Source organism: Ursus maritimus, unplaced genomic scaffold (assembly GCF_017311325.1).
Source record: "Ursus maritimus isolate PB19 unplaced genomic scaffold, ASM1731132v1 scaffold_2, whole genome shotgun sequence".
Classification (NCBI taxonomy): domain Eukaryota; kingdom Metazoa; phylum Chordata; class Mammalia; order Carnivora; family Ursidae; genus Ursus; species Ursus maritimus.
Genome location: NW_024424452.1, coordinates 95,927,958 through 95,951,443, shown reverse-complemented (window position 1 = coordinate 95,951,443; position 23,486 = coordinate 95,927,958). Strand labels below are relative to the sequence as shown.

At 53.4% G+C, this 23,486-nt stretch overlaps 1 protein-coding gene across 1 annotated transcript in view; it reads right to left on the bottom strand.

Moving 5' to 3' along the window:
- The window catches only part of PLXNA2 (plexin A2), a 109,417-nt gene that overhangs the window by 20,411 nt on the left and 65,520 nt on the right, over positions 1-23,486 (bottom strand). Inside the window, exons 10-14 of the mRNA XM_008701248.2 lie at positions 13,650-13,801; positions 7,343-7,460; positions 5,129-5,265; positions 4,027-4,194; positions 3,788-3,881 (exon numbers count right to left, since the gene is read on the bottom strand). Of these exons, the coding sequence (XP_008699470.2) occupies positions 3,788-3,881; positions 4,027-4,194; positions 5,129-5,265; positions 7,343-7,460; positions 13,650-13,801 (669 nt within the window). The remainder of the gene's footprint in view (positions 1-3,787; positions 3,882-4,026; positions 4,195-5,128; positions 5,266-7,342; positions 7,461-13,649; positions 13,802-23,486) is intronic.

Below are 23,486 nucleotides of genomic sequence, written 5' to 3'. Positions count from 1 at the left end.
ATGTAATGTAGTCTGAAGAGCGAGTGGGACTCAGCCAGACAGCAGAGGGTCGGGTGTGGGGAACAGGTCCCAGGCAGAGGGGACAGCAGCACAGGCCTGAGGATGAGGCAGCATGGAATGTCTGAGGACAAACAGGACAGGCACAGTGGAAGGGTGTGTGTGTGTGTGTGTGCACGTGTGTTTTGGAGCAGGAAGTAGCACGAGGTGAGCACTCTGCCAGCACCAGTAGGTGTGCAGTTAATGTTTATCGAATACATTGATGAACAAAAAGAATCCTTCAATTCTTTGACGTTCTGCTCAGGACCTCTCTCTTCTGCTCCTTCACTTTGCACAAGGGAAGAGCCAGGCATTGACACTGAGTTCGTAATGTCCTTTCTTTCTGGGTAGACTCTGGCATCCCTGTGAAAATCCTAGCGGGGCTGTCCCCTACTTAGCGGGAGTTGTGCCACCCCTCCTCTGGCGGTTTAGTTCCAGGGCTGCCCAAGGCAGCGGCCAGCCCTAAGGAACCACCACAGGACCCCCATGTGGCTTGTGGACAAAACCCGGCCTCCCACCCCCTCTCCTTCTGGCTTGCGCTCAGCACCCCCTGGTTCGGGCTCAGGGTGTCCCGGCCACAGCCAAGGATATCTGGGAGATCTCGGCTGCACAAGTACACGCTGTCCTGGCAGGTCCACACATGCTTTGAGTCTGGCCAACAGACACACACACACACACACACACACACACACACACGGGCTTCATGTTCTGAAAACAACACTGTGTGTGAAATTGCAGAAAAGCTGACGGATGCACAGAGATTATGTCAGAGCTCCGAGTCCAAGTATTAACCCCCACGTTCCAGAAGGAGTTTAAGAGCTTCATCAGAACAGCTCACTGAGGGCCTCATGCCCTGTGGGAGGTCAGGGCCCATTCCCGCCCTTTCCACGCAAACTGAAGCAGTCCCTGATGAGACGGATGTCCCCTTCGTGGTCCAGGGGGAGCGCTCTGGCACGAGGGACATGGGGGAGCAGTCAAATGGGCAGAGCTGAGCCAGGGAGGCTCGGACCCTGAGCTCTGCGGGGCACTGCCTCTTCCCTCCGTTCCCCCATCTTCGTCCGCGCTCATTGCAACGCCCTAGACCAGACTCCTCTCTGAATAAGCAAATCACCCCGAACAAGCGGCCTCTGTTTGCTTCCCGCCCCCCCCCCCCCCCCCCGNGTGCTGCGTCGGCACTTTGTTTGCCAAACATTCCTTGGGGTTTCGTGGCCTTCGCTTTGGCCCTTCTCACTTCTTACTTGGGACTGCTTCAAACCCCAGAGGCAAGAGGGAGCCCCAGGGCGCTGAGGATGACCTGGGGCCCAGGCAGGCCCCGCGGGGCAGGGTGCCGCTCTCCCAGCGCTCCTGACGGAGAAGGACCAGGGCAGAGTTCGCGAGCTTCCAGGTGCCGAGCCAGGCTTGATGAAAGCCGCACAGCAGGCCCGTCCTCCGGCCATGCCAGCCTGCAGAGCCCGGGCAGGTCACGACCGAGACTGAGACCCCAGCTCTCAACAGGGAGGAATTATTACACAGAGGGCATGTCAGGGGGTGCTGGGGGAACTGCTTGGGAGAGTCCTGTCCCGGGGCTGCAAGCGTATAACCTGGGCAGTGGAGGGGACGCTCGGGACCTTAATCTTTCCAGATGGAAGTCAGGTACAAGCAAGGCCTTCCCAGAGCCGTGTTCTCTTCCGATAGCTTTCCAGGGACTAAGGCCGCAGGCTTGGGAGGCTAACCTTGTCAGTCACATACTTACTCCGCACTCCATTAACCGTGTCTTTTACTTTCTGTATTTCTGATGCTGGGCCGTCTGGGGCCTTACTGACCTGGAGGAGCTCCCCTCCCAGGGCCAGCCAGTGCCTGGAGACAGCAAACAACTTGCCCGCCTGCCCGCCAGGGCACGTTGTTCTAATGCAAAGCGAACAATCCAGAGCCCACACCCCCCACCACCTCCTTTTCCACGCTCTGAGCAACTGTGAACCGTGTCTAATCGCACCAGCCCGCGTACCAGCCAGCTAGAAACAGCCCCAGAGCCCCGGAGCCCTCGAATATGATTCAGACCAGGCAATCCTACACCCGCTCACCTGGCCTTGTCGGTTCCTTCCTGCAGGAGCCATAATGCAGCCTCCTGCCACAGTGCCTTGTTCTCCCTCTGCTTCTACACCCTGCCCCCCGTGCTTCCCACGGGGCCCCCCATGGCACGGCAGGCCCCCTTCCCTGCGGCTCTGTGAATATAACAGACTGTCTTTCTGATGGCAGTCGTCTCCTGTTGGCCTTGTCACACCTGAGTCATAATAAAACCTATGATTTAAAACACGTACCTCTTCTGTGCAGGGGTTTTATCCCTCCTGAGTGCGAGCCCACTGTTCCCACGGCCACCGCTCACCTGCCTTCCTTCCACTTAGGCCCTGGAGTTGGACAAGGTGGCCTGTGAGCTACTGGGAACACTGGCCTCAGTCTGGAAGTGGAGTGGAGACAAAGGCTTTCTTACTCATGGATCAGACTCTCCATGTGGGATAAGGAGACATGGGCTCTTTTCGCCCAAAGAGCTGTGACCATGGTGGCTACTAAAGGTGTAACACAGGTGTCCCCACATATCTGCCCTGAGGGAATGTCAGAACCAGAGCACCAGCATCTCTCCTGGTCTAGTAATGAAGAGGCCAGCCTTTGGGAACCCAGTTGGCCCTGCTACCAGATACCTTCACGGTTGGCGCAAGCCATTACTCCTTTCTGGCCTTCATTTCCTCAGCTAGACAACGACGACAGGGGGTGGACTGGAGGATCCCTGTAACCTTTCCAGATCCAGCCTTCAAACACCGTGCATTTTGTGCCTTTCTGCTTTTCCTAAGGAAGCTTCTAGCATGCTGGGAATCCGTCCGGGATAAAAGGATAGATACAGTACCTCTTTCCCATCTCCATCACAGCCTACTCCATCCCCTGAGGTCAGAGCAGTAATAATAGCAATTATATAACAAATAATGGCCATAATAGCATCTCCTGGACTATAATTATGAATACAATCATGTTTCAGAAAATATTAGCTAACAAGACTGAGATGGAACCAACTAGAACCAACTAAAAAAATTGATAACGACATCTCAGACATTCTGCTTTGATGATCGAGAACTTCTTTAAAAATCACAAAAATCCATAGAGAAAAAAATTAAATGACATGGCTTCGCCTAGGAGAGTAAGGTGAACTGTTGGACCGGTCGTCTTGGCCACTGGGATGGAAGGAGCCGCGTGCAGTGACGGAGGGTTGTCAGCCGCCCACCCAGTGCGGGCCGAGGGCTGCAGGTCACACATCGGCGAGGAGAGTCTTATCATTAGCATTTTCAGGCAGAGAATAGAGGAGCACAGAGGTTAAATGACTGGCTCACGGTCATACAACAGTAAATGGCAGAGGCCCGCTTCCCATTCAGAAAGCGTCTGAATCTAGAGGCAGAATTTCTTCACCTTTCACACTGCTTCTTATCAGACCTCAAAGTGAACAGGGCACGAAACAGGAGCCCTTTCGCGCTGTCTTGCAAGCTCAGAAGCTGGGACTTTTATATACTTATCGTATCGCCTTCCGACGAGAAATGACTATGCGGGAATTCTAAGGGTCACGGTAAGGCTCAGGTGTTTGGGGCCCTGATTCCAGGCTTGGGGCCTTGAACTAACTTTCGTCTCCGGCAGGTGGCTGCTTCAGTGCTCACGCGGCGGACCTCACCACGTGGCAAACGCAGCCACGTGCCTGTGGTTACGGAGGGCCAGGCAGACTAGGGGTACTCACATTGACCGATTCCTTGCCGTTAAACTTGACTCGGACCCTGGGCTCCTGAATGACATCCAGGTTGAAGCCTGTGATGGTCAGGGGTGTGTGGCCGCTGGGAACAAGCAGAGGTTGGGTCAGGTTAAGAGCCCTCTCAAACTGCAAACCACCGCCACTCCTGGGTCCCCTCACCAGTCACACCTGGCCGAAGGCCATAAGTCAGGTGGCAGCCGGGCGCCTCCCTCCCTCCTCTGCCTCACCTGGCAATGCTCCACTCTGGCTCAATGCGCTGCACCCGGGGGTCGTCTATGTATTCGAACTGCAGGTTGTTATCCACGCGGGCTCGGTCGACACTCACGGAAACGGGGACTGGGCCCAGTCCGTTGGATGACGGGGGTGAGACGCACACGATCTCATTCATTGACCGCCTGACAGGGAGATAGCGGGAGGGTGGTGAAGAAAGGCCTGGGCCATGAGGAGAGCTCTCTGGCTTGGGAGGGGATTTTCCTCGGTCTGAGGGTGTGGATGGCCCAGAAGAGCTGTTCTTTCCTACTCTACACAACGGGACAGATCCCGTATCGGGTGTATGTATATCGGTCCCTCTTTTTACTGGAGAGCCACCTCTGGCTGGAATCGGGAGGGAACAAATTAGAGAAGGGGATTAGAGAATGTGGGGCAGGGGCAGGGCTTCACGGGCTCTGGGGGATCTTTTCTTTTCTGGATTTTTCTAGAACAGGCTAGTTAGCCAGGGCTTAGAGTCTGGTCAGTCATTTAATACATATTCACTGAGCACCTGCTATGCAGAGAAGGGGATGCACAGTCCTTGCCTTTAGGGAGTTTCTAATCTGAGGAGGAGATAATCGGATAATCCTGAGCATGCTGGGTTTGCACCCATGGGCTCTGGCAGGAAGCTCTCAGGAGTCTGTATATGCCCAGGGCTTTACCAGTGTATCTGGCAAAGAGCAGGTGTTCGGGTTTTTAGGCACAAAAGATGCCCCGAGGAGGAGTGTGTGTGCTTGCTGAAGACTGAGGCCATGTCTCTCAAGTCCCCATAGTGGGGACCTTGTCAGTGCTTGGTCCCAATGATGACCGAAGAGTTTCTGGGACTTTCCTCACCAGCAGCTCTTAGGGCCCTCATCCTAATGATTTTTAGACGTATCTAGCCCCTCGGTAGGTTCACTCGTAGTATATATGGCTATAAACTGAGTAGTAGTACGTATTTCGCACAGGGACAGGAACGCTGTTCCGGCCCAGGACGTCCGCATCACGGAAGGGACGGGCACCTGCATGAACATGCCCAGGAGCAGGTGTGCACACGCCTCACATGTCCAGCCTTCTAGGGCTCCCGTGCGCCCATCTTACCCATAGAACTCGCAGGTCTGGTTGCCCAGGTACACAGCCACGCTGCTCCCAGCCCCGAGGTAATGGCCTGTGATGGTCACCATGGTGCCTCCCGATTCCGGTCCTCGGATAGGGCTGAGTGATAGCACGGAAGGGTTCTTTGGGAAGAAGCAGAGAAACGGTCACAGCTCAGGTTTTGCCCAAAGTGACAGACCCAGGCTAGACGTCAGGCCCAAAGGAGGGGCTGTGTCTATGCTCGGGGTACAGGTACTTCTCCTGCCCTTTCTAATCTCTTCTCCTGGAGCTGAGGCTGTTTCTAAGAGGCTCTGGCATGTCTAGGGAAGGGAAAAGGACCATGGGTTAGAATTAATTAACTCCCTGGGGAATCGCATGCTCCTAACACTGATGGGAAGGCAGAGGTAACACGGACTAATCTATCAATTAGTTTACAAATGGAGAGCAATTTGAAAATGCTTCTCTATCCAGAGCCTGTACTGATTTTTTTGGCACAAAATCGATGAGGCTGAATAAAGCATCCTTGTTTAGACCGGGACACCAAGGGGCTAAAGTCCTTCATTAATGGCTCACGCGCATGTCCTGTCCCCTCTGAAACATGCGAGGGGCACCGCAGGGGGCCTGGTGCACAGAGTTGTCAGTGAATGTTTGACATGGTCTCCCCAACCTTCATCAGGACGATGGCCTGTCAGTGACCAGGGCTTTCTAGTAAACTCACTAAGCTGTAAAATTAAATCTGAAGCTTGAAAGAAATGTCGTCTGGTCTATAGTGCATCGGCCGCTGACCGAAATCAGAAAGGAAGTGCTCCTGCCTGGAAGACAGGGGAGTGGAGTGGAAAGTGTGTTTAACTGAGCAACTTCACTTGCACGAATTCTAGTTCGCATTAGCCATTCACCGTCCATGGGCCCTGAAGCAAGCTTCTGGATCATGCTGGGCTTTTTTTTTTTTTAATAATAATATTTTTTAATTATATTATGTTAGTCACCATACAGCACATCCCTGGTTTTCGATGTAAAGTTCCATGATTCATTAGTTGCATATAACACCCAGTGCACCATGCAGTACGTGCCCTCCTTACTACCCATCACCAGCCTATCCCATTCCCCCACCCCCCTCCCCTCTGAAGCCCTCAGTTTGTTTCTCAGCTGGGCTTTTGTTTGCTCCCAGGTGGGGAGGAGGGTGGGCTCAATGATCTCTAAAGCCTCTCCCAGCTGGGACAGTCTACAGTTATGTCTCCACCCAGTCTTTCTGGTGTTTGCTGCTCACAGGAGACCCTGTCTGTGTGGCGTCGGAGACGGGGTAGGTGGGTGGCAGGTAGGCTGCAGTACTCTCCAATCTGAGAAAAAGGCCAGCAGGATACAAAGGGCAGAGATGCCAAGATAAGAAGGCAGAGCCTGGAAAACCCAGAGCAAGCAGTAAAATGCTTCAGAGAGAATAAAATTTTGTGGTCTCATGATTTTTCAAAACTCTTAGCAAGGATGGTTTGACCCCATCGGCTGGTGTTAACACTTTCTAATGAACAACTCAATGCGGTGCTATAGGTAAGTGTCAGAGGAGGGATTCCGGGGCCCCACGGGCAAGTTGCTGATTCAGTGGGAAGCCAGCCCCCGCAGACTCCAGGGCCCCGGAAGTGTGCTATTGATTTCGTAGGAAGATCGTGCCAGTCTTAAAGAAAGCCTTTGTGATGCTACTCCCGGCTGCCTGAGTGCGAAGATATGCTCTCAGGTGTGAGAATGGTGAGAATGTGCGTATGTGAGCGTAACCACCCCAGCACACAGAGCAACTCACACGTACACCCCACTCCCGTGGGCCTGCCACAGACACACGGCCCCATGGGATTTGAAGTGGCTTTTCTAAACTCCCACTTGCGATATCCTTGCCAGAAAACAAAGCATGTGGATAAATATAGACCTTTTTAATTAGGTCCCTCAGGCAATCTGTCCTCATTAGGCTGGAATGAGACTAAGATGTCCGGTTCGTGGGACAAGGGGCAGCTCCTCCCTACCCTACAGGTAGAATCCGCTTTCTAAGAAAGGCCTGATTCTGCCTTATTGAGAACTCTGACCTGTGGCTCTCTGGGACACTAACAGCGTCGTTAGTCACACATCTATCCCACCCCTGGCGTGGGATGGGGGGGGTGGGGCCTTCCCAGGAGAAGCGTGGAACAGAAGCGTACCCCTGCTGGGAGCTCAGAGCCCTGTGCAGGACCCAACACTCACCACAAAGGTGTACTGTTGATGTGACTTGGTCATGAACTCTGGCTTACACTCGCCAATGCACAGGCGCACAGGCCCGGAGGTGGTTCCCACGAGGGCATGACCCATCTCACAGACGATCCTGAGGAGAGAGCAAAGCTTCCCGTGAGAGGCCTGGCCAGAGCCGGCATCCTGCCTGGACTGCTCACCCCCACCCCATAAAATGACTCTTCAAACCCTCGCACTAGTGCTATACCAAGACCTAGCTTGCTCACCCATCTAGCTGTGTGACCCTGGGTAATGTGCTTTCCCTCTCTGGGCTCCAGCCTCTCTTCTGTACAGTGAGAGGCTGAATGAGATCACCTCTAAAGCCCGGTGTGCCACCAAATGCTATGTTGCCTAATTCTCTGAATAAACCTGTCCTCCCAGTGCTGAGTGCAGGATCTTAGAGCGGGGTAGCAACCCAATCTTTGTCGAATAAAACCCAATGTCCAACAGAGAGATGTAGGGGAGGTAATTTAGTTAGCGTTCTTTCCTGTGTGACAAGCCAAAATTGCAACTCTCCTAAAAGGAGGGAGCGAGGGCCCATTTGCCAAGTTGATTCAATTGTGGTTTGTTTCCTACAGGGAGTTTTAAAAAGAGAATAGATCATCAGGTGAGATAGTGAGCGCCCAAAGCAGGAGCTCCCAGCTAAAGGGAGGAGTGGAGTCCTGCGACAGTGGGTGAGGGGGTGGGTGGTGGATGAGTTCATTAGGACAGCAGGTGACACTGGACTCCCACTTAATCAAGGTCTGAGTGCACTATGCTGGTGGGCGAGGCAGTGAACCAGCCGTGGGGCTGGAAGTCACGTCTCACATTAAGAGGCTGGGTAGCTGGAGGGAAGAGGGGATGCAGCGTTCTCTCTCATGAAGTGCAGATCAATACCCCCCGTGACGACTTCCCTGGTGCCTGAGATCGGTTACAGCAAGCACATTTAGACACTGGTTGCCTTGGCCACAGCAGCCTTCTAGAAAGGGTGGGCAGCTGGAGGATATGGGACTGAAGAAATGAGGTTCTTGGGGGTTCCTCTTGCCAACAATTAGAAGGCATGGGGCGGGTGGGAAAGGGCCCCACCAGGCTTGGCCAAAAAGGAAGCTAGGGACAGAAGAAAGGTCTTTCCTTTTCCTCCCAACACCATGTGAGAGTTCAGCGCATTCCCGTGCCCCTGGCAAGGCTGCTTAGTGGGAATCAGAAAAACAGACCCGGTACACTAATCCCAAGCATTATCCTGGCACTGTGGGGAAGGTCGGTGTTTAACCGGGCACTGCTTATCTCCCCAGCTTCTCTAGGAAGGAAGGTAACTAAACAGAGATTTCATTTCGATGTAATAAAACTTGCATTAAACAAATACACCGCATGCTTGCACACACGGCATGCCACGCACATCTCCACCTCCTTCATCCCAAATAAGTACTTTAACTCCTGGTGAATATTGACTTAACATGCAATAACTGTCTTATTACGTTTAGCATATTAGATCCAACAAGAAAGTACTGAATGCACACGGAAGATACTCTCCTTTCCCTTTCTCTGAGAATAAATTAATTAATTACGAACCCAGAGTAAAGACGATAGTGATGATCAATTAGTATTTTGCACGTAACTGTCCTCTTAAACCTCATTAGCAGAGCATTTGAGAAGCTTAATTTAAGGTACTGCGTGTGGTTATTTTCATGCTGCTACCTGCTTGGAGTAACAAATCCCTCATCCTGTTTCCTGGGCCCTAGTGCCTGCCCCTGCATGGGGTCCCTCCCAGCCAGCAAACCGCCCCCTGTGCTCCCGAGGGGCTTCCGAGGGGACTCTGTCATCTACTGCAGGGGAAGAGGAGGACAAGTAAGCGGGGGGAGCGGATGAATCTCTTTCCCTCTCTTCTCATCAGGACTCTCTTGTCCCTCCCTCCCTCTCCCCCTACTCTGGGCTACAGTCATCCTCCAGAAGAAGGGAGGAGGAAATCATGGCAGGCTTGAAGTCCTGGAGAGGGGAGATAGGAGAACATGCGAAAGTTGGGGGCATATTTTTTCTTCCTTGGGCCCGGGGTCCGTCTAGAAGAGGACAAGGCGAGGAAGGGCCTGTTCGGGTGTCTCTGTAGGGAGTTAACAATGGCCTGGACCCTTTTGGTGCACCGTCTTTTCTAGAACATTTTCTTACTCAGGGCTCATGTCCCAAAAGATAAGCTTCCCATATCGAGGACCTGGGAGAAGAGGGATGGATGGGAGATGAGCACTGCCCATGCATCCAAGGCTGAGTGCCTGAAGCCGGCTCTGAATGCCCCACCTGAGAGGGCATGACGCAGGGGAGCAGGGGCTGAGCCGCAGCGAGGCGCCAGAGCTCCACAGTGTGTGTGCTCCCTTCCTCAGCACTGCCGCTGACACCTGTCCCCACCTCCTCTCTCTGACCTTTAACTGCAGCAGGCCGTCGGCAGCTGTGGGCCACAGAAAAGGGTCTGGGTCGGTAGGGAAGAACTGAGTGGAAATCCTAAGAAGTCAGCACGCAGAAGAACCCCAGGGGCCGCTAACCCTTCTTCCTTTTATTCCTGGGATGCGGCACTTGCGCTGAAGGTTGGAGAGGCATCCTTGAGTGAATCTGTTCTCAGGGCTCAGGGAGAGGAAATAAAGGAAGAAGCAAGGGCAGTTTCGGGGAGTAGAAAGGCTTATATGAAGGAATGAGGGTCAGGCGAAGGCAGATTTAGTACCTTAGTAATAATAAGAGCGACAATTTACTGAGCCGTGATCCAGGCGGGCACTGTACAAGACAGGATCTCCTGGCATCTCAGGCTCTCCTACGGGGTGGGTCTTATCAATTCCGCTTTATGGGCCATGACACTAAGGCTCAGAGACTCTAAGTGATTCATCCACGGTCACAGCGGCAGAGCCATGATTCAAATCCAGGTCAGCCTGGCTCCAAAGCCTATGCCTTTGACCATTCTGTTCTACTGCTTCTAGAATCAATGGAATGCCTTCCATGTGTTTTGGGGAGGGGGCAGGGTAGACATGGCAGCAAAGTGGGGGTGCAGTTGAGGCTGTTCCGGGTGTGGGAGGAAGCAGGAGGATGGTGGGGACGTGCCAGCTGGGTTCCTAAGACTCAGAGCTGACTACCAGGGCCCCCTACCTTTCTGGGTGTGATGACCCCAGGCTGCGGTGTGTGCGCCGCTGCCTCCTTCAAGCCTTACAAGTTGGCGAGGTTCCTGTGGTTTGATTTCTGGGGGCCTCCTGCCTTCCTGGCTTCCTCCTGGAGTCTCTGGTGGCTCTAGGCTCCCTATATATCACAAGGGGATGATAGCTGGGGATGCCTGAATTTCTTTCCTTGCAAAGCGAGGAGCTTGACTAATAACCATCCAGCTTCAACATTTGGAGGTTCAACTCCTTCCTGGTAGACAGAGAGCGTCTGGAGACACATTCGTGACACCCACAGGCTCTCTAATGGTAGGAGCTGTAGTTCCACGGACATACAGTTCACTGCTCTGACACGCCAAGGACCATAGTTGCGATTGTAGAGATCATCTATTTCTCCATTTCTCCATTCTCCAGATGAGACATTAGAGAATGTGGGACCAAAGTGATTTGCCCAAAGTCACCCAGCTCACCGATAGCTGGGCTCCTGGCCCCTAGTCCAGTGCCCTCACCCCCATACCGTACCACCCCCCACAGCCTGGCAGAGATGGTGCCTTTCTCCCCATGAGTGGCCACTCCTAGCGTGGGAGCACATGCATCTGACATCCAGCCAGCCCTGCCTGGGTTCACAGGTGCAGCAGAGGAGCGGGGGGAAGGAGGGGGGTCTGAGGACTCCGGCTGAGTACCTCTCACAGAGTCCCCGTCCCCGGAGTGCCTGAGTGTCGGCTTCCACCTGCCTCTTGTCACCCAGAAAATACCCTGTGATGGAATCAGCTGGCCCTCCACAGACCGGTGGGGTGCTGATTGCAGGACTAAGTGGGGCCCTTTAACCAACATTACCCTAATTGCTGAGTGATAGATGGCGTGGCACAAGCATATGGTGAACCATTACTGTGCCCGCTAGTCCTGCCCGCACCCGGGACCCCGCACTGGCCCGTTTAGCCAAATTCATCTCTCCCAGACATGTGTAACGATTGTGCCTGCTGCTCGCTGCCTGGGATGGAGGCTTTAATGATGTTCAGAAACTCGGAAACCTCGAGAGTGGTAATGTGCCTGACACGGCTGGGAAGCAGGGCTGCACCCGCCGAGGTGCGGAGGGAGAGCACTGGCTCCCTCCTGCCTGCCCCGCGCCGCAGAAGAAGGCGGTGGAGGTTTTCTAGGGGCACCGGCCTTGGCAGGGCCCCCTGGTGACCAGTCACCTGCCTGGGCTCCCCTCACATCCTCACTTCTTGTGTCTCTCTGAGCTTTCTCCCCCGTGGCCCTGGGTGAGGGTGGTACCTTTGATTTCAAAGACGGAGTATTTCCTCGCATTCCTATAGCGCACCGTAGTCTCCATTTCCCCATCCTACTGAATGTCCCCCAAAACCCGTGCAGTAGAAATCCTGATTTCCATCAGGCTGATGAAGGTCTGAGAGATCGGATAGTTCGCTAAGGGCTCAGGGCTGGCGAGTAGAGCAGCCAGGACTCAGACCACCTTTGAATTCCAAGTCTCATGAGATCTCCATGTGCAGCTGCTCAAGAGTTTGTACTTCTCAGCTCAAAGCCTTACCCGTTGGTCCCCCAGACCCTTTCCTTTGGAGTCCTGTAACATCTCACCAAGTTGGAAACTTGGCCTGTGTTCGGAGGCTCAAGGTCGGTCCTTGAGGCCAAGGTGGATTCAGGGTCAGTGGGACCGAGTGTCTAGCCCAGCCTGGCAGAGCGCTGAGCGGGGAGAACTCTGCAGGCTGTCCTGCCTCCTGAGCCAGATGCTTTCACCTCCTTCTCTGGCTACGAAGCACAGTTTCTATCAATTCCTTCCCCTCTCCCTCATCTCTTTCCTGGAGACTCTGCCAGTCTTTCCTCCAAGATTCAGTCCTTGCAGAGAGAAGGCTGTCAGGGGAGGATCCGGTCTGAAGGATCAGAACGGCTCCTTCTTGTCCCCACTGGGGGCGAGCCGACCTCCATATGGTCCTCAGAGTCTGGGAATTCACCTCTCTGACTCTGACCCTGCTCTGGGCCATGTCACAATCATGGGCCTTGACCCCAGAGGCCACTCGCTGATGGATCATGGAATCCTCAGACCACTCTTGTCCAGGAACTTTGCCCCATGGCTCTTACGAGATGGAGAGACCTGGAGAAGTCAGGGGCCTCAGGTTCCCGCTCTGCCTCGGCCACTTGTCCACTGAGTGAACTGGGGAAGTCCTTCTACTTCTGCAAGCCTTTGGCTTTCTCCTGCTTTGTGAAGGGCGATAGCAACATCTATCTCTCAGAGTCTTTCCCAATTAAAGTGAGATAATGGATGAGAAAGTGCGAGTACTGACGGCAGATAAAGCGATGTCATTTTTCTGGTTGTTACTTAAGGCTGGGGTGGTCAGGGGGAGAGGCCTGGGGTCCTGGGGGTGGAGCTAAGGGAGAGAAGCCTGCCCACAAGCCCTGCTCTCCTGGAGTGCTCCTAGCACCCCTGGCCCAGCAGCTGTGTTCTCATGGAACCAGGATGACCTGACCCCACTTTACCTGACAAATCATGCAGAATGATCTGGCTGCTCCCCTCACCGTCTCTCGTTGGGGGTAAGCATCCCTCCTTCCACACTCCTGCCCCCAGCTTGGTGCCCACCTCCTGCCCACTGACTCCACAGCGGTCACCACTGCCAAATGAACGCCCCAAATTGGAACATATGTCACTCCTGGAGCCCCGTTCGCCTGTCCGCTGCTACACGCCTATTTTCTAATTTCCAGCTGACATTTCCCTTAGTGAAATAAATGAATTTGCTCCGGCGGAGGCCCTGCTCGGATTAAGCTGCTGTCAGAGCCCCATGAGCCAAACAAATTGTTGCCTGCAGCCCACTGTGTGGGATGCATTCCAATGGGGGCTGGCAGGGGAGGGGCCGGAGAGACCCAGGAGGAGCCTGGGCTGGTTGGGAACATGGCTCAGTCACCACTGGCCAGGCGAAGACTGAATGAGGGGCAGCGTCGTGCCAGGAGCTGTGGTGCCACAGGAGCTAGGAAACGAGGAATCGTATAGGATATGAGCCTTCAGGAGTGGAGATGGGGTAGAAGACGGCCCTGGGCAGGCTTCTGGGGGCAGGGTCTGCAGGAGGAGAGGGATGGGAGGGAATCCTGGAGAAGTCCCAGAGAAGGGAAAGGGAGAGTCCCCACCCTGAAGCTGCACAGGAAAAGGGTGGGCCAGAGCGCGCTGGACTCACTGCTCAGCGATGATGTAATCCCCCGGCAGGGGGGTGCAGGGCACCCCAGCCACCTGCACGTGGTGGGCGATCTCAGAGAAGTCCAGGCCCAGGTTCACGCCATGGATGGTCACTCGAGTCCCTCCTTCAGGTGGTCCAGACACCGTCAAGATCTGCGGGAGGGAAATGGGGTCACAAACCTGCGGGGCTGCAGAGACAGAGGCAGCAGTGCCCTTGCCCTGCCCCGAGGGAGGCCGGGGCACCCCGTGCACACCCGGAATCTAGGGGAATGGAGCAGGTTTCCTCCACTCTGTAGACTATCTAGGCTCCTGACAGCACCTCGTTTTATACGACTTCCTCGGTTCCTGAGGTCATTAATTCATTCATGCATTCTTTTACTTAAAAAAATTATCAGCGAGCCCTGGACACGAGGCAGAAAATCCTTGTTTGAGATGTGTCTCATTCACTAGCGGCCTGATTGTGATCAAGTCTCATAATCTCCCTACACCTTAGTTCTTAGTTGTGAAGGGGGGATAATCATCTCTACCAACCCGCCTCCGGAACACCAAATAGGGCATGTTGGGGAGCTTTTTGTAAACCGGAAAGGGCTCTGTCATTGTTATGTGCTATTATTGTCACTCCTGCGGGGCTAGACACTGTCGGGGTTACAATGGTGACTAGGCAGGAAACCAGGAAATTCACCCTCAAGGAGCTTCTGGTCAAGGAGGAAGAGATAAAGAAGCCATAAATCATGCTGATGGGGGGTGCACAGTGATAAGACGGATTCGGAGGAAAGCCGTGGGAGCCCAGAGGAGTCCAAGATGAGGGGCTGCTTCCGGGGAATGATGAAAGACGCAAAGTGTGTTTGCCATTGCGCTGTGAAAAATCCCATGATGCCTGCCGGAACCATGACAAAAAATAACTTAAGGATTTTCCAAATTTTGCTGGCTTCTCATTAGTAAGGATCATTCAGTGAACTCCTAATTCAGCCACCAAATGCTGTCTCATTTTGCTCTGACCCGACGGGAAAAGGAATCACGTTGTCTCAAGGTGTAAACACCCGTCCGGGATTAGATCAGGCTCTTGGGAAAAATGCAGCTCTTTGGGATGGAACAGATAGCCCAGGGAGTAAGTTCATCCATTGCGGCCCATAGTTCTCCGAAGTAGGAGGAAGCCAGAAGCGAACTCAATCACTGGAAGCAGGCTCAGAGAATCTTACACTAAGATTCGTGTACAACCTATATGGTACAGTTGCAAAAAAGTGTGAGGGTCTTTTCACAACACCATAAGAAAGGCAAGACCGGGTGGGAGGGAGGGATGGAGAGAGGGAAGGGTGGATTGGTCGAGGCCAAGACTCCACCACAATCTCCCAAACAGAGCTGCAGCCTGGGACCTTCTGTCCTTGGGTCCACTGGGAGCCTCCCTTTAACCCCGTTCATACTGGTGGAGCATCCAGTGGGCAGTGGAGTCAAGCGTGCCCCAGGGCAGAGATGATAGGTCAGTACAGGTGAAATGCTGTAGAAGGTTCTGGAAACTCTTCCCTCCTCCCTGCCCCCCAAAAGGGCACTGAGCTCTTCCTGTGGTGTGAGAGCACCAGGAGTTGTGCAACCAACTTGGCCATGAACGTCCAGGTGATGGTGGGCAGAGAAGAGATGATAGTGGGGAGGACCGGAACAGGCCTCCCTCCCCACCCAGCCGTCTCCTGGGCTCTCAGCCAGTTGGCTGCAAAGTCAGGGCTTGAACTCAGACCTCCTGATCCCCATCCTCTTCTGCAAGTCTTACATGGCGTGGTTTCCTTCCCTCCTTGACAGGCCAGGCCATGAACTCTCTCATCCGGAGGCTCATTTCACCCAAGTCACCTTGTCTGAGGCTCTCGCTCCCTTCTCTGGGAATAAAATAACCCACCTTCTGAATAAAAATAAACAAGATTCATAAAATGACTCAAGGGAGGGGTAGTGGAGGTGGTTTGAGGGCATCTCTGCGTGTTGGGCGGGAGTTGGGGGAAGTAGAGCAATTTGGAGAGAAGGGAGCTGGCCTGAGGAACCAGTGGCCCCACCGCTTTCCTGCCCCGGGGGATTCTAAAAATAGCCCATACTGGATCTTGGCTGTCGCACTCTCCCCTGGAACCCGGGCCTCCCTGGCTCTGCGAGATGGACCCTTGTTAATGAGGACAGGGACTGGGATGCCTCCATGCCCCTGCAGGAGACATCAGTCAGAAAGAATTTGCTTTGAGCAAATTCAAGTGCCAGGTTCTCCTCTGATCCCCGAGTGAGCTCCACAGGCCCTTCTCGCCCCTCCCCCAGCCACCTGGATGACAAGAACCACCTACCAAAAGGAACTGACAAAACTGTGGTGATTGCTTTGCTCTCCTTCCCCCACTTTTATTTTTAAAAATACATTCTTTTGCTCGCTGCAGTTAATTACAACCTTTCAGAAAAACTGTGAAACGAAATCTTTCTGGAATACCTAAAAATATTTCCATCTCGCAGGTAGCATGTGGGGATTGTATTGTGGATATCCAGCAGCAGGGTCTGTGAGGCAGCTTCCTTCAGCGGGTCAGCCATCGCAGTGTCCCCTTCCGACATTCAAGGGTTGGGGTCCGAGACGTGACCGTGGGCACTGGGAGGGGCTGCAGGGTCCGTCTGCCAGCACAGAGCTGCTCAGAAGCATAAGCCAGCTTGCACGTTGCATAAGCCAGCGTATTGTTTACAGAAGAAAGACTTTTTTTTTTTTAATTGTTAGGAAGTGTTATAGCCTTGGCATGAAGACATGTGTCAAAGAGATAGCTAGTCTGGGGTGTGGAGACACCAGCCTGATGACTTGTAAGCCAGCTAGCAGCGGCTGGAATCCAAACCTGGAGAATCAGAGGACTCGCAGGTCATTGGAAAATGCCTGGGGGATGCTGGGGCCCTGGGGGTCTTTTTTCCCACGCTGCACATGCTCTGTGCTATGCTGTCAGCGCCTGGGGTAGGTGGCAAAGGGGTTTGGGGTCAAGGTATTAAGCAACCACCGTGCCCGAGGGCTTACGAGGGACACAGCTTACATCTTCCTTGCTTAAAACAAAACGGATGTTTAAAAGTCAGGATTTCCCAAACATAGCTGAGGAGGTGAGCATTTGATTTGCCAAAGGAGTCCCCAGGTCTCCATTACTGATGACTTCCATATCTGTATCGTCGGCTCAGCCCTCTCTCCTGAGCTCCATATCCATATATTCAATTGCTCCTGGACATCTCTACCTCCACCTGTATGTCCCTCAGGCACCTCAAATTTCACCGTGTCTAAAAATGAACTCTTAATTTTTCCTCCTTCCACCCCCAACCTGATTATCCTCATGGATTATCTTTCAAGGTTAATGGGATCACCGTGCACCCAGCCAGGAGCCTTGCAAGCACCTTCTCCTGTTTCCTTTCCCTCACCTACCTACCATGTATAATAAATAACAGTCACCAGGCACCGTCAGACCTTCTTCCCCAGCATCTTTGGAACCTGTGCCCCGCTCTGTGTTCCAGGGTCGGCCATAAGCAGAGCCCCACCGCCTCTCCCTCGCGCTAACTGCAGGGGCCTCCATGGTCTAACGTTAGAGTGAACTTCCTCTTGCCATCGGTGACCTTCATGAACACACACTTGGCCAAGTTACTAGTCGCCTGCTCAGAACACCTTTAATGGCTCTGACCACTGTCAAGGCAAAGTCCCTAATTCCTGGCCTGGCACTTGTCCTTCAAGTTCTTCTTCTTCTTCTTCTCTTCCTTTTTAAAAAAGATTTTATTTATCTATCTGAGAGAGAGCGCACACAGGATGGATGAGAGGGAGAAGCAGACTCCCTGCTGAGCAGAGAGCATGATGCTGGGACTCGATCACAGGACCCCGAGATCATGACCCAAGTCGAAGGCAGACGCTTAATGGACTGAGCCACCCAGGTGCCCCTCATCCTTCAAGTTCTGATCTTCGTTACTTCTTCAGCCACATCTGCTGTCTCATACTATGTCCTCCGTGTTCTACTCAGACGCTAGCGGCTCCTGCCCCCACAATGCACTTTACAAATCTCCGGGCCTTTGCATCGCATGTGGTCTCCCCAGCTTAAAATCAGAGTGAGTCTGAGCTCACTGTGCAAAGGAGCAGAGAAAGGTATCCTGTCAGACACATCCCCTAACACCTGGGGGCTTCCAAGTGACTCCCAGATCGTGAGGGGAAGGGCCTTGATGTCTGGGCGGTGGCCTGAGGTGGTAAAAACCCAGGCATCCTGCTTTCCTTGTTTCTCCCAGGACCAAGTATTGGGGAGAAGCTATAGAGGGAAAACTTGATGGAAAAGGACTTATTCTCCAGAGAGAAAGTGAACAGGATCTTTTAGGATACCACTTCAGACCAGGCAGCTGTGGGGTCCCGCGTCCACCCTAGAGATTGCCCACAAGCAATCTTAAAAGCAGCATGAGAGTGGAGGGTGCTCAGTGTAGCATCTGCAAAGCTTGGTTCTCTTGGGAGAAGGACATATGCCTATAATGAGGCAAGCTGGTGGAGCCCCCTGATTGCAGAATCAGAAGGAAGGCCTTTCAGATCAGGAAGAAGTTGTGGGCTTCCAGGGCAGGGGAGAACCAGCCTCCTACAGAGGTGCGGGTGAAAAGTCAGGATGGGAGTTATAGAGACTCCCACCCCCACACTGACACTGACAGAGGGGGGACCAAGACAGGGCTGGGATGGTGGCCAGATCCACATGTCCTGGCTTCCAGTTTCAGAAGGCCCTTGCTGCTGGCTACTCTGGATAGGAAAGACAGCCCACCTGATACTCGGGGAGCACCTGCAGCAGGAAGAGAGTAAGACAGACTTGAATTTGAATGTTAGCTCTGACATGTATCAGCGATGTGACCTTCAATCTCAGTGTCCTTATCAGAAAACAGATAACAATACTTCCCTCCCAGGGATGTTCTGAAGGTTAAGGAAGACAACATCTGGAAAGTCCCTAATAGGATGGTGGTTTAGAGAGCAGGTCTTGACAATTGGCAATTTCCTCTCCGGTGTTGCCCCTGCACCTGTGCCTTCCCAGGTCATGAAAATGTAGAATGGTGGCATTGGTAGGGAGTTTACAGAGGTGGGCAATCTTTCTGTTTCCCTGGAAGAAGGACACAGGAACCGGGGGACTTAGATGCTGGTGTGACGGGGCTTAGAGAGAGCTGCCCATGGGCTGACTGAAGAAAGCCTGAGAGGTGTCCTACAGCCTGAGCCTGTCCATGCTGCCGAGGACAGGGCCTTGGCTTTGGGGGATTCTGGGCCCTGTGCAGAAGCATACTCTGAGCCAGACGTCACCCTTTCACCCAGAATAAATTTGGGAGGACATTGGGCCTGTCTAAAATTGTCTTCATTCTTTTCTCCCTCCCTTCCAGCCATTTCTTTTTCCCTTGGCGATTAGCCATTCTGGGGTAGGCAAAGCATCGCACAATGAACTCAATGAATGCTTCCAGGAAAGTAATTCTGAATGAGACACCCACACAAACAAATGGCTTGACAGTCTGGGATGTGTATCAGTGTGTGTGAGTGTGTGTAGTGAGGGTGTGGAGAGAGGGGGAGGGGAGCCGGAAACTTGTGAAATCAGCTGTCATCTTCAGATTTTGATCATTTCTGCCCCATGCTGCTCAACATGTACTCTACTGTGGACCAGAAATCTATCTAACTTCTCCTCTGTGGACCTCAGAAGTAGGGGATGAGGTAAAGAAGCACCCAGAAGCAGCTGCTGTAGGGAGCTATGGCACTCTGGCGTTCTGTGCTGACTCCCGCCGTGCACTCCTCCCCCGCCCACCTCCCCAGAGCTCCGGTTCAGCTCTCTCCTGTACTACACGTGCTCCCAGGGACAGCTAAGGGTCCCCAAGGCTATAGGGTCTAAAGGCAATGTGCATTTGACATGCCACTCCCCCCACTGGCCAAGCACGTCCACTGACAAAGGCCTACCTCTCCTGCAAGGCTCTGCTAAAAAAAATGCCTCCCCAATGAGGCTTTCTTTGACCCCCGTGGGCAGCACCTTCTCCTACACGCCCACTGCCCTTTGTGAATGTCCCTGGGAGAGTAATGGGCATGCTGGGTTGTAAACTGCTTCTTTTCTCAATAAGATAGTAACTGTCTCGGGACAGAGACGATCTCGCTTTTGCTTAGCAACCTGACACTTACCACACTGCCTGGAACACAGCAGCCTTCCCTAAGTATCCCCAGTTCTCCGTTACTGGGAAACGCTGGTCCCAACCAGGCTGTAGAGCAAACTTGTTCTATCGTGACAGCTGGAAGAAGGGAGGGCTCTATGTGGAGCTCGGGAGTGATGTACCGTACCATCCGCATCTCAAGAAGTTGCTCCTGCAATCTCTCTTAGTTTCATTTAAGCCAATTTCTGGTGTGATTCCTCATTGAACGGACGAGTGAACAGCTGCCTCCTTGTCACACATCTTCCAGATACTGAAGACAGCAACGAAGCCACCCCTGGCCTGCGCTTCTGTGATTCTCTTAGCCTTTTGTCGGAAGATCTTGTTTTCTAAACCCTTTCATCATTTCAGATGCTTTTCTCTGGACCCGTGGACTTCCAGGCATCCTCTGAGAGCGTAATGACCCAAAGCAGGCTCGTGGCTGGCTCAGAGGCCTGCAGTAAGGAGCGTCCGTGCAGGTGACTTCCCTCCGCTTGTCACACACGCCATTAACCAGGCCAGCCCTGGGCAAGTCCCAGAGGGAGGCTACCCCCTAGGTCTTTTTCCCAGGTCCTTTTTTCCCCTCCCTGGGGTCCCTTCCTCTACTTTAGGTACCTCTCATCCTGCTTGTCTCTTCTGAAACCTTGATTTGCATCTTAATGCGAACTTACGTTGCAGTACGACCTTGCCCGAAGAGTACTGGCTTTTTAGCTAAGTGCAGAATAAAATGTCTGTATGCAGCATTCAGAAGGAAAATGTGGGAAATGTGTTGGGGCAGAGGACGCAGTCCAGCAGCCCGACACCCGCCCCAGAAGCAGTCACTGATCGTGCCCAGGTATGTGGACGGCTAATCCACGCCTGGCTAAGTACTTTCTATCAGCTCATCCTATGCCCGGATGAGTAGGCAGGAGGATGTGGGATGAGGTTGGCATGTGCCGATGGTAGGGGACTAACTAGTCTCCTGCTGGGCCCTCTCAAAGCCTCCCTGAGCCTCTTGTGGGAAGCCACTTCTCCACCTCCTACAGACCCCACCTGCCAGCCGCATAGTCCCATTGAGTCCCGCCGAGCCCTGAGCATCCCAGCCAAATCTGCGTTCCTGCCAGACTGTGTCATGTTTGTTTTCCACCATGGGTGCCGTGACCTGGAAAGCAGCCGCCGTGATGCGACGCTCGCCCTGATTCTTGCAGCCACTAATCGAACAGTTCAGAGGGAACTGCGCCACGAAGCCGCCCAAGGGCTGGAGCAGATGCAGCGGACTCATCACAGCTGGGGCGCTCCCAAGGGCTGCACCGGGGGAGGAGCGCGAGGAGCCCCACGCCCAGGGGCTCCACAGCCTGGGGAGTGCTGCCCGGGACCCCTCCAGGGACTTGTGCAGAGCCTGGAGGGTGGCTGGGGGGCTCCCGCAGGGTAGGGGTTCAAGGGGTCAGAGGAAGACCACTTCTCAGGCCCGGCTTCCTCGGGTTGCACGTGCTGCCTGATAGCCACGGTGGGAGTGAAGACGGGCGCTGAACAGTGGCTCCTGGTTAGTGAAGGTTCTGATAATCCTGCCTACCATCAGTTATTTCATTTCCTTTATAATCGCATATTCTGATATCGTTTCATTTATTAAGTACTTATCATGAACCAGGAATTGTGCCAAGGGCTTTACATATTTTATCCCACTTAGGGCTCAAAACAAGCTATGAGGGAGGTCCTATTATAATTTCCTTTTTACAGACGGGGAATAGCACCCAGACAGGTTAAGTGATTTGCTCAAGTTTCCATAGTGAGTGGCAGAGCCCACCACGTCCAGCTAACCCGTGCTTCCAGCCTCCACAGACACTGCCCGAGTTGACCGTCTTCTTGCCCCGGAAGAGACCCCTCAGTCATCAGCCGGGAGAACTCATGCCCTATCCCAGTCATGGGCTCCCCTGTGCTCAGGCCCCCCAGCCCCTCTCCCCGGGCTAAGGCCAGAACCTGCCACTTTCCAAGAAGCCCTACAGTTGGCTTTGCTGGTCACCGCCATGTCTCTGAACTGGTCAACTTCTCCTCCTCCCTCTCTGTCCCCATTCCCCCTGCCACTGTGCGCATGACCCTCTTGGCCTCGCCCCCTTGTCATCTCTGCCTGTGCTCATCCAGTGTGATGCTGGGAGCGCGGACGACTGGCTTTCCTTCCTTCTCGGCAGCAGGCTGGATGAGCCCTCCGTGCCAGCACCTTTCCCTCCCCCAGCCCCGTGGATGGAGAATTCTGGTTTCCTACGTGAGCCCAGGAAAGAGATGAAGGATGGTGTACAGGTCACATGTGGGGGCTCTAGAGTCAAGTAGCTGTAGGTTAACTCCTGGTTCTAAAACTTACTAGCAGGGTGCCTTTGATAACATTGTCACTCCTCATAGCGCCTTGGTTTCCTCATCTGTTAAATGGGGCTAATGATCTTAGTAGCGCCGACCTCATCCAGGTTGTTATAATGTCTACGTGAGATGACGTATAGGGAGTGAGTGCGGTTCTGGGTGCCAGGGGAGCATGCAGTGAAAGGTAGCTATTATTTTTCTTATTACGAGTTTATGATGAAGAAGGCTGGGCAGAAGCCAGGCTAGCTGAAATCCAGAGGACAAGTGGCGGGTGTGTAGATGGCCCAGCATGACGGCCTCTCTGATTGGCCTGTCCAGCTCTTTCCATGGCTCCAGCAGCCTGTCAGCACCCTAGACTGGGTTCTTACAAGGACACGGGAGAGACTGACACGAGAGCCTCCCAGAGCAGCCAAGGGAGGGGGTCCCAGAGAAGGTGCTCCAAGACAGCACCCCCCAGCTGATGGACAGACAGGCTTTGTCAAAAAAGCTCTTGTGTCTGAGATTGGGATCAAGAGGGTTCTGCCCCGAGTGGCCCCCAAATCGGGACAAGCCAGCGAGGACAAGTTGCCAGTATAGAGACTGCTAATCTTCTTCTGACTAATCCACTTACTCCTTTCCTGTTGCTTAGAGTTCTCCTGACTTTCGGGGGCAGTGGGGCCGGCTCTCTGCCCACACATTCTGATGCCATCCTGGTGCTCGGCTGGAGACACCTGGACGCTGGATTCAAGATGGCAAATGGTCACATTCTTTTCCAACTTGGGTGCGCACGTGTGTAAGCACGTGTGTGCATGTGAGTGTGCGCACCCTTCAGGGGGGGCTAGAGCTCAGTTGACGCGCTCTGCGGGGATCTCTGGCCTCGGTGGCCCCAGCTCTCCTGCCCGGCGTGAATCCTTGCTGGCTCTGTCTTAGCTGATAGTACATTCAAGACCTAATTGTTATCTCAGCAGAGTAACTCCATTATTCATCCTGACACCATCCCCCGTTAGCTGTTTGTTGCAGTGATGTTATATTAATGAGGCCTGCAAATAAATGACGGGAGATCAGAGTGCTGACTTGTTTCTCAGGCAAGCTGGCTGACATATTTATTTATTTGTTGGGAACTTTGCAGCGAGTCTTTCTGGCCCTGGGTGGGTGGCTTTTGGCCTTTCCTGCAGAGATTTGGTGCAGGCTTACAGAACATACTTGTAAATGTTCAAGTCCCCAAACACTTTCACAAATGTGTTCACAACTGAGAGAATCCAGGAAAGAAAAAAATCTACTTTCAATTATTCGGGCAAATGGAGAGCAGAGGAATTCAAGAACAATGGATCATCTCCAAAACATATTGTATCCACTATTATCTGTGCTTGGTTTTAGAGAGCAATGCACACGG